Source organism: Gopherus flavomarginatus, chromosome 2, assembly GCF_025201925.1.
Source record: "Gopherus flavomarginatus isolate rGopFla2 chromosome 2, rGopFla2.mat.asm, whole genome shotgun sequence".
NCBI classification, from domain to species: Eukaryota; Metazoa; Chordata; order Testudines; family Testudinidae; genus Gopherus; species Gopherus flavomarginatus.
Window position 1 is genome coordinate 61749384 of NC_066618.1, and position 13289 is coordinate 61762672.

The 13289-nt window shown below is 38.5% G+C and overlaps 1 protein-coding gene across 1 annotated transcript in view; it reads left to right on the forward strand.

Moving 5' to 3' along the window:
• The window catches only part of DNAH11 (dynein axonemal heavy chain 11), a 299093-nt gene that overhangs the window by 66945 nt on the left and 218859 nt on the right, over positions 1 to 13289 (forward strand). Inside the window, exons 15-22 of the mRNA XM_050938580.1 lie at positions 236 to 568; positions 1412 to 1666; positions 2630 to 2799; positions 3305 to 3527; positions 9018 to 9134; positions 9226 to 9312; positions 10034 to 10192; positions 11753 to 11840. Of these exons, the coding sequence (XP_050794537.1) occupies positions 236 to 568; positions 1412 to 1666; positions 2630 to 2799; positions 3305 to 3527; positions 9018 to 9134; positions 9226 to 9312; positions 10034 to 10192; positions 11753 to 11840 (1432 nt within the window). The remainder of the gene's footprint in view (positions 1 to 235; positions 569 to 1411; positions 1667 to 2629; positions 2800 to 3304; positions 3528 to 9017; positions 9135 to 9225; positions 9313 to 10033; positions 10193 to 11752; positions 11841 to 13289) is intronic.

The window sequence follows — 13289 nt, forward strand, 5'->3', positions numbered from 1 at the left end:
CACAGAGTTCCACTGACATCAAGGGGGCTGCAAACAGGTGCAAGGTCCACCCAGGCAGATCAGATTTTAGGATCAGGGCCATACTTGTTACAATGGGTATCACTGGAATCTTATTTTGTCTTAGTACTTACCACACGAAATGGCATTGAAGCAATTAAATATTTTGAATGACAAATCATTTGCACTAGATAATTGTATGATTAAAACATTTTGTAACTTGTTTTTTCTTTCCCAGGAAAACTTAAAGCTCTTCAAAGCAGATTCCTCCTCAGACTCTTGGAAGATTTATATAGAGTACATTGATGACATTATAGTTGATGGTTTCTTTAACACACTAATGCACAATTTAGACTTCTTCTTGGAGAACACAGAGAAAGGTTTGAAGCCTGCTCCACTTTTTCAGGCACAAATGATCCTTAGTGCCCCGGAAATCGAATTTAAGCCTTCACTTGATAAAGAGGCTGGAGATGGCTTTTATGACCTAGTAGAAGAACTTTTGAGCAATATTTTCAAAATGTCTGCCCAGGTGAAAAGAGTAGCAGCACACTTGGAAGTAGAAAATTACCAGGTATTTTATACTTTCTCCATATACATGGGAGTAATGGATCTAATTTAATTTAAAATAAATGTGGATTGCAAAATATTTGAGCTCCACAGTTTAATGCATCCTTGTGAGGGAGGGACCACAAGCCTCAAAGCTGGGCCCACAGGCAGCACTCAGGTCACAACGGCTACCCAGCAGCTCAGTACCTGAGTGAGTATGGAAAGGTCCAGGGAAAGTCCACAGAGTGACCTTTTTTTTTTTTTTTTTTTTTTTTTTTTTTTTTTTTTTTTTAAACCAAAGCTTAATCAGTTGTGGAGATGAGGAGGGCAACATCCTCTACCTGGAGACTTGAATTATATTAATTCCCTGAAAAAAGAACAGGAATACTTGTGGCTCCTTAGAGACCAGGTAAGGTGCCACAAGTACTCCTGTTTTTTGTGTGGATACAAACTAAAACGACTGCTACTCTAAAACCTGTCATTAATTCCTTGAGATGTTCAGCCTCAACTAACTTGCTGAAGATCTCCACTCCTCTTTTGAAATAACTATATTTTTTTCAGTTCTGTATATGGCATAGTATCCAGAAATATAGAGAGCTGCCCAGATTATTTATGGAATCATTGAAATGTAGGGCTGGAAGAAACCTCAAACAGTTATCTAATCCAGCCCCTTTCACTAAATCTGGACCAATTATACTTAGACAATCCCTGACAGATGTAGCTTTGCAGTTTTTGGTGGCAGTGGTGATGGGGATTCCTGAGTTTTGCAGTCATATAGCAAGTGTAAACTAGCTAATGATTTATGTATTTAATATTAACACAATACTTAATATAGTTGTAAAATAACTACTTCTCTTTTCGTGCCTAGAGCGATATGGACAACATGTTAGATCTATCTGAGATCAGGCAGGAGATTATGGACAGAGTGGCAGATGTAATCAGGAAAGCCCTGGACTACAGAAATTCTCTGGACACCTACGCTTATCTCTGGGTAGATGACAGGGCTGAGTTTATGAAGCAGTTTCTGCTGTATGGTCATGTTTTAACTTCCGAAGAGATAGACTCTCATGCCGATGAGGGAGCGCCTGAACAGCCGCCTACTACTGAGCAGTTTAAAGAACAGGCAAGCAAGCTAGCAAATATTCATTTGCAGCTTTAATTTACTTTATATTTGAGTGAAACACGGTAGATGAGGTAATATCTTTTATTGAACCAATGTCTGTTGGTGGAAGGGACAGACTTCTGAGCTACACAGCATTTCTCAGGTTTTGGGAAGGATATCCGTGTCTGAGCTAAAAACAAGGGACAGATAAAGCATAAGGGGTAAGGCATGTTGTAATGGGCCTCTTGAAATGGAGTGAGCAATAAGGGTTAGATTGCTGTGCAAAAGAGTTTTGGCTGCTAAGGATTAGCAGGCAGTTGTGTGTTACCAATTGTTGTAGGGAGTTTAAAACCAGTGTCTCTGAGTCTATAATTTTTAGTGTCTGGCAGCATTATCAATTTAAGTTCCCAGCCTCATCTTTTACTGTGCAGGTTTCCTTTGAGGATGAGTATTGAAAGATCAGATGTGGAGTGATTGTTCTGTGAAAAGTGTTCGCCTACAGTTGATATGGTGTTTTTGGCTTTATCATTTTTCTGTGTGAGTTCATTTGAGAGTGTAGTGATTTGTCTGGCTTCACCCACATAGTAGTTATTGGAGCATCTGATGCACAGGATGAGGTATACTACATGTTGTAGGCACATGTAGGACCCGTGGATCTTGAAAGATGTGTTTGGAGGGTGGGGGGGGGAGGGAGAGTTGGCCATTGTAGCAGTGGAGATATATCTGCAAGTTTTGCCTCTGTTGTTCTGGCAGGAAGCACCTAGTGCTTCTCTGAATTGGTGTGTCCTAATCTGTGGGGATCTTGCTCCTGATGATGAGTTTGGTGAGGTTGGGGGGTGGTTTGAAGTCCAAAAGAGGGAATTTTGAAAAGTTTGTGTGGTTTTTTTTTGTTTTGTTTTTCCAGGATGTGGTCCCCATCAAGTATGGGTTGTAATTATTTGATGATATGTTTGTGTATGTAATATAATCTTTTATCTGCTGTAGATTGACATCTATGAGAATCTTTACATTCAGATGAGCAAATTTGAAGACTTCAGAACATTTGAAAGTTGGTTTAAGGTGGATATGAAACCTTTCAAAATGAGTTTGTTAAACATTATTAAGAAATGGAGCTGGATGTTCAAAGAACATCTTTTGAAATTTGTCATTGGCAGGTAAAAATGCATCCTATTTTTTTCAGAATAATTCTGACTTGCTATTTTCTTCTTAAGTCATTAATTTCTATTAAATAATGCAAAATTCAGCTCACTGAAGTATTACTCTGATTTACACTCTGTGAAACCCTATTACCTTAAACTTGTTTGACAGGCTGTACGTCGAGGCAGAATTTGTGCTAGTGCAGTTAATGTGCAATCTTAAAGCTGGGTGTGTTAAAATATTTGTGTATAATGGGATAGACTTTTAACAGTGTTTTTTTAATTAGGTGTAAATGACCTGACTTTCAAAACTGCTGAGCACTGGAAAATCTCATTGCTGTCAATCTAAGCTGCAGGTGCTCAGCACCTTTAAAAGTCAGGTCAAAACTGTTTTAAGATACTCTGAATGCAAAAGGTAAGTAATCATAATGGAAATTAATTTTAAAGCTTGTTGTACATTGGACCACATTCATTTAAAAAAAGGTTTTCAGAGTTGAAATTTTTATTTTCTTCTCTTTGATAGTTTAACTGACCTAGAAGAGTTCATAAAAGTGACAGATGCTGGACTCCAAAAAGAAGTGAATGAAGGAGATTATAATGGACTAGTAGAAATCATGGGGCATCTCCTGGCTGTGAGAGACAGACAGGCATCTACTGATGAGCTCTTTGAACCTCTAAAAGAGACTATTACACTGTTGGAAAGCTATGGACAGAAGATGTCAGACCAAGTTTATGTTCAGTTAGAGGTATTGTAGGATTAAAAATAAAGAATACTCTGTACTTATGTATGTATATGGCCTCCCACCCTTCTATCTGATCATTTCACAATCATGTAGAAATTTATAATTGCAGTCACTTTCTTCCCAGCCATAAGAAAAGTAGCTCTTATTAAATTTTTAAAGTGTGTGTGTGTGTGTGTATATGAAGAACTTATTGAGGGGAAACCCAAGTCAGAGAACTTTTTGCAATTAGTTCTGAATAGAGTGAGGACCATAATCCATTTTTGCCACCTCAAACTGAGAGTTCCATAGACTGGGTCCAGCTCCTGTGAAAGTTCTGTCTCCTGCACTTGCAAGCCACCCCCTGGTAGCTGGCTTTTCATGGTTCCAGTGAAATATGGCTATTATGATCATGGATGGAGAAGGAACTTCTCGGGCAGCTAGGGCCAATCCCGTGAAAGACTTGGAATATCAGGACAGAAACCTTGCACTGAACTGTGGATTCTGTGGGGAGTCATTGGAGTGGTGAGCTCATAATGTTCTGTGTTGATAAGCAGGCTATTGCATTTTGTACTATTTGAAACTTTTTCAGGTTGTGTGGCTTCAAAGACAATCAAGACTCAAGGGGGGAGAGGGATAGCTCAGTGGTTTGAGCATTGGCTTGCTAAACCCATGGTTGTGAGTTCAGTCCTTGAGGGGACCACTTAGGGATCTGGGGCAAAAATCTGTTAGGGACAATACTTGGTCCTGCTGTGAAGGCAGGGGACTGGAGTCAATGACCTTTCAGGGTCCCTTCCAGTTCTATGAAATAAGGATATCTCCATATAATAAAAAAAGTTACATATGCATGGGTCACTGTAGCAACACATGAGGCTGATTAGCTTGAAGTGCAATCTTCTGTCCAATTGCTGATAGAAATTGGTGCTTTTTGCCACCTTGTTAATTTTGGGCATCCAATAGCATTGAAGAGTAGGAAAAAACTCCAAGACTGCAAACAAGGGCAGATGTCTTCGCTATAATATTCCTATTATTGAGGGCAAGTTTTCCAAAGAGCTTCGCTCTTCCTACTAACATCTTGTCTTGTCTAGAAAACTTTGAAATGTAAATTTGAAATTTCTCTTGGGGGTTGGGACAAAAAGGAATTTGCATAAAATATTTTAAATTTCTTATCTCAGTGTAAAAACAGCATTTCATGCACCAAATTCTGAGTTCTAAAATGGTCTGGAACAACATGTGAACTCCTTTTGGAAAGAGAAGTTACTTTTGTAGAGGTTTATAGTGAAATCAGCAACTAATACATAGGCAATACACATCCTGTTTTCCAAAACTCCATTTGGCTTGTCACATTTATTTTTACTAGCATTTATGAAATGCAGTAGGTGGACCTCTTTGTTACTAGTGAGTTCTTAGCACCCATGACTCATCTTGGGGTGCATGCCTCCTCTGTCTGCCTATTGGGGAGTCAGGAATTCATCTAGAAAGCATTCCAAACACTTTTTTATCAGTAACAAATAGTCAACTTTATTAGCAATGTCTCTGTGTCTATTCCTGGGGGAATTCTGCATCACAGCACGTGCACAGAATTCATGTCCCCTGTAGATTTCTTTGCTTCCCCGCAGAAAAAAATACTTCTTGCTGCTTCTCTTTGCTTCCCCATCAGAACGGTCACGTGCCCCTCCCTGGCAACACAAGCAGACTGGTTCGGGTACGTGGAGCAGCCAATAGAGATGTAAATCACTGCCCAAGGTTGGGGGGCTATGCAGCTTGTGTGTGTGTGTGTGTGTGTGAGAGAGAGAGGGACGCACTCTGTCCCTGTCACTTGCTATTGTAGTGGAGTTGGCATGGAGAGGCAGGGCTTCAGGGTGTTTCTGGGAAGGTAGGTGTGGGACAGGCACTGTCCCCTCAGGCAGAGGAGAATCTAGCAGTCTGCCTGCTTAGTGAATTGTTTCCATTCTCTTTGTGAATTCCCTGAGGAGTATAAAACAGGTGTAAAAGTTTTAAGGCTCCTTTACATTGCCAGAGTGGTGTAAAGGACAGTACGGGCTTATAAATTCTTATGTTGCTTTCGTGATGAGAACTGATCTACATTTTTGGACTGAAAAATTTGCTATCAGAATATGCTCCATAAACTGTTTGCTACTGACCTTTCTGGAGATAGTCAGTAGCCAATATAAATTGTGAGTTTGATTTAGGGTGACCAGATGTCCCGATTTTATAGGGACAGTCCCAGTTTTGGGGTCTTTTTCTTATATAGGCTCCTATTACCCCTCCACCCCATCCTGATTTTTCACACTTGCTGTCTAGTCACCCTAGTTTGATTCCCCAGTCTTCACTTGCTCTTCACTTGCCTGTGATGTAACACTGAGCACCTGGCTTCATATATTTGTTGACTAATAACTAGAAATAAAGGGTCAAACCTAGTTACATTACTGTTAGGCAAGCGGGTTTGGGGATTTCCTCCAATGTTCCCCACTCTCATTCTCCATCCATTGTATTGTAGTTTAAATAAATTACCAAAATAATTGAAACCAGAGTGATTATATTGTGTTATTTTGACAAACAAAATATGCAGAATTTTATATTGTATGCAGAATTTTTAATTTTTTGGTGCAGAATTCCCCCAGGAATATGTGTCAGTCCCAGAGAAAGGTTACCTTCACTTCCTTGCTGAGGCTAGGCAGCTTTCTGTGTGATCTTTTTTATAGCAGCTTTCCTCTGTCCCTCTCTCTCCCAGCCCCAGCACAAACAAAATTGCTGCCAGCTGCTGCCATATCTTATCCAGCTTTTGTGCCAGCGTCAGCCTCTCAGTCACGGAGTGAAGCATCTCATTCCCTTTGCGCTCCATCTGATTCCTACATGCAGTGCAATGCAGGCTTAAAGAACCACATGCTTAGGCTGCCTTAGGCTTGTCCCTGAGCCCAGAGCTGATTCGCTGCTGGCTGTGTCCCTGCTGCTATTACCATAACCAATTGGTGCTCACGTCACTGTGTGCTGTATCTTCTTCCCAGGAGAATTTGCCACAGGAAGTTGAGCCTGCCATTTCTCTGCCCACCTCCTTTTTGCTCATTTCCCTCCCACCAATGAGAGAGCCAGGACCAGCTTTCATAGCACTGGCCTTTTTTGGAGTGGGGTTTCCCACCTCCCCAGAAATGTAGCAAATTTATCTTTTCCAGTTCAATCTGGCTGCCAAACTACAGATAGCTTGTGTTTCTTATAAAGGGTTGTGTGTCATTATTCTGCTAAGAAGCTCTTGCCTAGAAGGAACAAACGTGAAAAATTAGCAATCTGGAACTCATATTTTCCTCAAGGGTAGATCTTCCATGAAAAACTGAAAATTAACTTATTAATTTTCAAAGAACTTAATCTTGTCTTAATTGGATTTACAGAAGTTAATTGTTAATTGCCCTATTTGCTTCAGCTGAATGCAGGAGTTTTAGCTACACTTAACCACTTGACCTAGTGATTCTAGCATCACAGTTACAATGTTTTCATTACAGACTACCAAATTATTGCATTATCTTACTAAGTCATTTCTGGAAATTACAGTTCATTATACTCTTCCCCTCCCCCTCTGCCTCTTACCCCTCCATATCAAACTTCTCAATATCTTTTGTTGTGATATCTAGAAGTCATCAACCAACTACTGTTGACTTGGTTGCTGATTTTTATGGATGTAACTTCTGGAAAAAACTTTCAAATGATTTAAGAACCATCAAAGTTGTGCACACAGCAAAAATATGTAACCATATGATCTTATTTTTTGTTAACTTCATCCTCTTCCTCTCCAATAATTTCTTATGCTTACTTAATCATAGGACTGGAAGGGACCTTGAGAGGTCTTGTAGTCCAGTTTCCTGCACTCCAGGCAGGACTAACTATTTTCTAGATCATCCCTGACAGGTGTTTGTATAACCTGCTCTTTAAAATCTCCAATGACTGAGATTCCACAACCTTCCTATGCAATTTATTCCACCCTTGACCACTCTGACCCTTAGGAAGTTTTTCCTTATGTCCAACTTAAACTGCCCTTGCTGCAATTTAAGCTCGTTGCTTCTTGTCCTATCCTCAGAGGTTAAAAAGAACAATTTTTCTACCTCCTCCTCCTTGGAAACTGTTATGTCCCCCTTCAGTTTTCTCTTCTCCAGACTACACAAACACTCTTTTTTCAATCTTCCCTCATAGATCGTGTTTTCTAGACCTTTAATCCTTTTTATTGATCTTCTTTGGACTTTTTCCAATGTGTCCACGTCTTTCCTGAAATGTAGTGCCCAGAACTGAACACAATACTCCTGTTGAGGCCTAATCAGTGCAGAGTAGAGCAGAATAATTACTTCTTTGTGTCTTGCTTACTATACTCCTGTTAATACATCCCAGAATGTTTGTTTTTTTGTGTTTTTTGCAACAGCGTTACATTGTTGACTCATATTTAGCTTGTGATCCACTATAACCCCGAGATCCCTTTCCACATTACTCCTTCCTAGGCAGTCATTTTCCATTTTCTATGTGTGCAACGGATTGTTCCTTCTGAAGTGGAGTACTTTTGCATTTGTCTTTATTGAACTTCATCCTTCTTACTTCAGACCATTTGTCTAGTTTGTCCAGATCATTTTGAATTTTAGTCCTATACTCCAAAACACTGGCAATCCCTCCCAGCTTGTTGTCATCACAAAACTTTCTAAGTGGCCATTATCTAAGTCATTTATGAAGATATTGAACAGAACTGGAGCTGGAACTGATCCCCATTGGACTCCACTTGATCTGCCCTTCCAGCTTGACCTGTGAACCACTGATGATTGCTCTCTGGGAATAGCTTTTCCAAACAGTTGTGCACCCACCTTATAGTAGCTCCATCTAGATTGTATTTCCCTAGTTTCTTAATGAGAACATCATGTGAGGCAGCATAAAAAACCTTACTAAAATCAAGATATACCACATCTTCTGCTTCTTGTTATCTATTTGTTGCACCATATTTCAAATTAGATTAATTTTTCAGGGCAGGGATAAAATGTGTGTGTGATTGTGTATGTATAGCACAATGGGCCTTAATCCTGACTGCACTATTACAATATAATAGCCCCTGAATGGCCTCTGAATATCTGATATGTTGAGGCAATGAGAGTTCAGTGCTCCAGTCACTGTGCAAGAGGTGCTCAGTACCTCATAGATTAGGTTTTATGTGATTGTATTGAAGTCTACATGGAATAGTTTAGTGAAGCACATTTTAGTTATTCTGTATTTTCAGAAAAGTTTGTGACTTATTATGCAGCAGCTATTAAAATCAATCCTACAAAGCCACTGCAAGGAAAAAACCCTGCCACATCTAAGTATTAAAATGTCCTACACAATTTTTGTCCAAAAGAGCTGAATTGTGAAATAATAATGAAAGTTAGTTGTTCCCTGAATATTAGATAGATTTGGGGTCATATCAACAGTTCGTATAGATGGTTTCTAAGTGATCTGTTCTGCTGTGTGAAATGTTAAAGGGCTCATACGAGATAATTTTACATTGTTCAACAGGAATTGCCTGAAAAATGGAATACCACCAAAAAAATTGCTGCATCTATAAAGCATGAAGTGGCTCCTCTTCAGACTTCTGAGGTCACACTGATCAGGAAAAAATTTGCTTCGTTTGATGTAAGCCAAACTATGAATTCAGTTTTCTAACATGTTTCAGATGAGAATAAGATCATTGACATAATTTATTGCCTGTATTTCTCTTCATCAGGGGAAGCAGATAGAATTCAGAGAAAGATTTAGAGTGGAAGCTCCCTTTTGCTTTGATGCAAAATATCCATATATACTTCTAGATAAGGTAATGGGAAAATCCCAGAAATGCACATTTTCCTAGAAATCTTTCAATATAAAATTAAAGTTTCAGTTTATGCATAAAAATAATTGCACATTTTGTATATGACATGGAACCGATAGAGCTTGAGATTTAACTGCTGTATTTCTATCTGTAGCTCTTAAAACCACTACCAAAACCGTATTGCATCTGTTTTTTATTTTTACTATGTATTTGCATGTTCCTTTAAAAAGTATTAGTGTGATGCACGTTTGAATGCAATTTGTACTATGTATTCTTTTTGAAGGAACATGCAAGCATACTGTACTATATAGTACAAAATGCATACAAAGGTGCATCACATTGATACTTTTATATATAGTACCGTTTTCAGAGTTTTTTTAAATTTTTACTCAGTTCACAGAACAGCTTTATACTGATAATGAGAAAAGTGACTTGTTCAGAGGGGCAGAATTGTCTTTGTTACAAGAAATCAAAAACAACAATGATACATTAAGTGAAATTCTACATTGTAGTCCCTATGTTTTTGTGTATATAGATATGGAATATAAATGTGTATACTACCTTGTAGTCCTTTAGAATATCAAAGACTGAAAGTGAAACATGTAACATCTCTACAATATTTGCTGCAGGCTTTTGTTTTTAGATATACTGATCTGTCTGTCATTCTAAACTTACCTGGACCAATTTTATAATTCTATTGAGGAGTGTTCTTTTCCTTTTCAAGGAAAATCGAGAGCTTGAGGCATTGGAAGAAGAAATGTTACAAATGCAGAAATCTGCAAATCTTTTTGAAGTGGTTGTTCCAGATTACAAACAACTGAAACAATGTCGCAAAGAAATACGGTTGCTCAAGGAAGTGTGGGATATTAATATTTATGTTACAGTAAGAGGTTTTATTTTGTTTTTTAAAGGCACATTATAACTCTAGAAACTATTCTAAATGCACTATCTTAAGGATTCATAGCTTTATTCTAAAGGAAGTTTAAAAGCTACGTTGTAAATGTGGGAACTTTGTTGTTTTCAATTTTTTAATATATATATACCATCTTTTTATAAATAGAATATGAAGATCAAAATATTGCTATTCTCAATTTTAACTACTTCCAAAATGCTCACATTAAAAAAACAAAACAAAAAAGCCCTCCAAACCCAAAACTTTAAACTGAAGGGAAGATTGTGAATATGTATCAGTTCCCTAAGGAATAAAAAGAAACATTGTTACAGAAGTTTTTGGTTTTGTTTTTGTTTTGGGCTTTTTAAAAAAAGACAGACCAAAAATCCAGAAAGCAAGAAAATTCAGTGTTAGAGTAAAGGAAATGCAGAGTTAAAACAAATATGCATTGCAAAGTATGGAAGGAAAGAGTTTAAGATACCAAAACAGCCTTAGCTCTGCCTTCAGATCTCTGCCACTCTCTGCACCCTTCACATTAGCAGTGAAATTCTGGCACCATTAAACTCAATAACAAAATTTCCATGGAATTCATTGGCACTGGGATTTCACCCTATATATTAATGACAAAAGTGGTGGTAACACAGTTATTGTAGTTCACATACTAAATACTTCGATAGTCTAGTAGGGAACCCCAGAAGCTGGGTTCATCTACGACCCTGTTTCCTTTTGGTATTTCACCTGTGGTTGCAGAAATTTTAAACCATGTCCAGAATGAGCTATGCAGTAAAACATATGTAGCCTAACCACAAAGATACACGTTTTGTTTGCCATTTCAATGGATAGTAAAACAGGGAGAAGGCAGAGTTTTGTTGTACTAAACACATTGCATATTGTATTTTGTGTGGTATCCATGCTGTATATTAAAGCAGTATTAAGTCTGACAGGCTATGTTGTAAAGTTTAAAGATAAACTAGTGAGGCAAAATGTGAAGCACTTACATTCAGTAGATACTTACTTTCATGTTACATCAGCCTTGTAAAATTCTACTCAGTACAAGTACAAGAAAGTGGATATTTTTTTCCTAAAACCAAATGGTCAGTGTTTTGTTGTTTTTCTTTCCCCATTAACATGGTAAAGGATAGGTGAATAGATGTGGTTCTTTTTGTTTGTTTTTGGCAGGTGTGCTAAGTTTTCATGGCAATTTCAAGGCTCTCTGTGTGTATATCCTATCATATCTAGAAATGTAGATACAGTGCTATGTGTATATATAATAAATGTATATACCTACATAGTTCTACCGGCATTATCAGAGACTAAAACTTGAAATTGCTTTAATTCCTGTTTTATGTTTTAGCTTTGAAGACAATGGGTTATTTGATACAGTTTGGGCTGGCAGTGGTGGTGCAGGCTTGAAAAGTAGAGATACCGTTTCAAGAACTTGGGTGGGTCTATCATCCAATGATAGCCCATCATATCCATTTATCTACTATATAGCAGAAACTTGTTTTCACCGACTGTTGTTGACACTTTTATCTGTACTTACTGTTTCAGAGCAGCATTGGTGATTGGACTAAAACCCAGTGGAGACAGATTAATGTGGAACAGATGGATGCAGAGCTCAGAAGGTTTGCCAAGGCAAGTTCCATTGCTGTCTATTGCTGCAATTTATCTGTCTCCCTGCCACCCCTTTTTCACTTTCCCCACCCACTATCTGATGATTCAGTTTATTTGTTGCTTTTATCCAAACTGAACATTCTGGAACTCTTTTTCTCCCCCCCCCCTTTAAACCTTTTTATCCTTCTGACTTAGGTTCCTCATGCTATGCGTGTATATGGTAAAATCTCACTGTCACTTTTCTGAATTGCGGCAGTTGGAAAATATAAAGAAGATGTGGCTCTATGTGGGGGCTTCTGCAAATGAAAGCCATTAGTCCAGAGATCAGTGGAATTTGCAGGTGTTTGTGTTCTGTATTTGGACAGATTTTGCTAGTCCAGGAGCACTGAGAAGCCTGTTGGAGACTTTCACTTGTAGAGGGAAGGATACCTTTTGAAAACATGGAACTTCTTCCCTTAAAATATTAATAATGGTTTCTTGATGGGAGTTGTACAAAGGAGAAGGCAGTAGTTTTATAGAACGTGGGGAGATTGTATCAGAAACAGGAACTGAGGTACCAGGAGAATTAGCTGGACCATCTCGTACATCAGTGGTTCATGGGGAAAAGTGAAAGAGAGGTCTCTGTGGGTATGGATCTCCCCCCTAGACTGGTTTTACACCAAATTAAGTGGACTTCAGTGGAGGTACTCCTGACTGGTGTAAGTGACTGAAGAATCAGGCCCATTGTGAATTTTTCTTAATTTTAAACCATGTTTTTAAATAAAAAATGTTCCTCTAATCCCGACAACTGCTACACACTACATGTATGTCACATTCATCACATCTCTGCATGTACCAAAGATTTCCCCCAGTTATGCCAGTCTGTTGGAAATAATTTCTTACATGCAATGAGCTAACATACAAAAATATTAGATCAAGGTCATAAGAGCCATAATAAAGGAGAGAATTCTGATTTAATCAGAATCTTTTTATATTCACTGTAAATATATTCATTTATTTAATTTTAATTTATTTAAAACTGGCTCATCCAGAGCTCTAGGTTAATCTACAACCCTTTTCAATAAAACAATACAAGTAACAACATGGGCCAATAACCCAACTAAAACCATCCCTAATCTGGTCATAGTTAAGACTCCCATATTTATGTACAGAAGATACTCCTGGGGGAATTCTGTGCCACTGTGTGCTCACATAATTAATGAGCTGCGCATACTTTTAATTTTTTGTGCAGAAAAAAGCTTTTGCTGGAACATTGCTGCAGTTCTAACTGTTTCCCACTAGAGGGCGCTGTGACAATAGCTGTGGCCAGCTAGGGAAAAGAAAGAGCCTGTCTTCTTCACAGCGCCTGTCGGGCCAGGTCACGAGTCAGGCGTTCTGAAGAGACAGAAAGTGTGGGGCTGATGGGGGGGGTCACACACAGGGGCTCATAAGGGCTAGTTGGGGAGGACAGACTGGGGATGAATGGGAGTGGAGG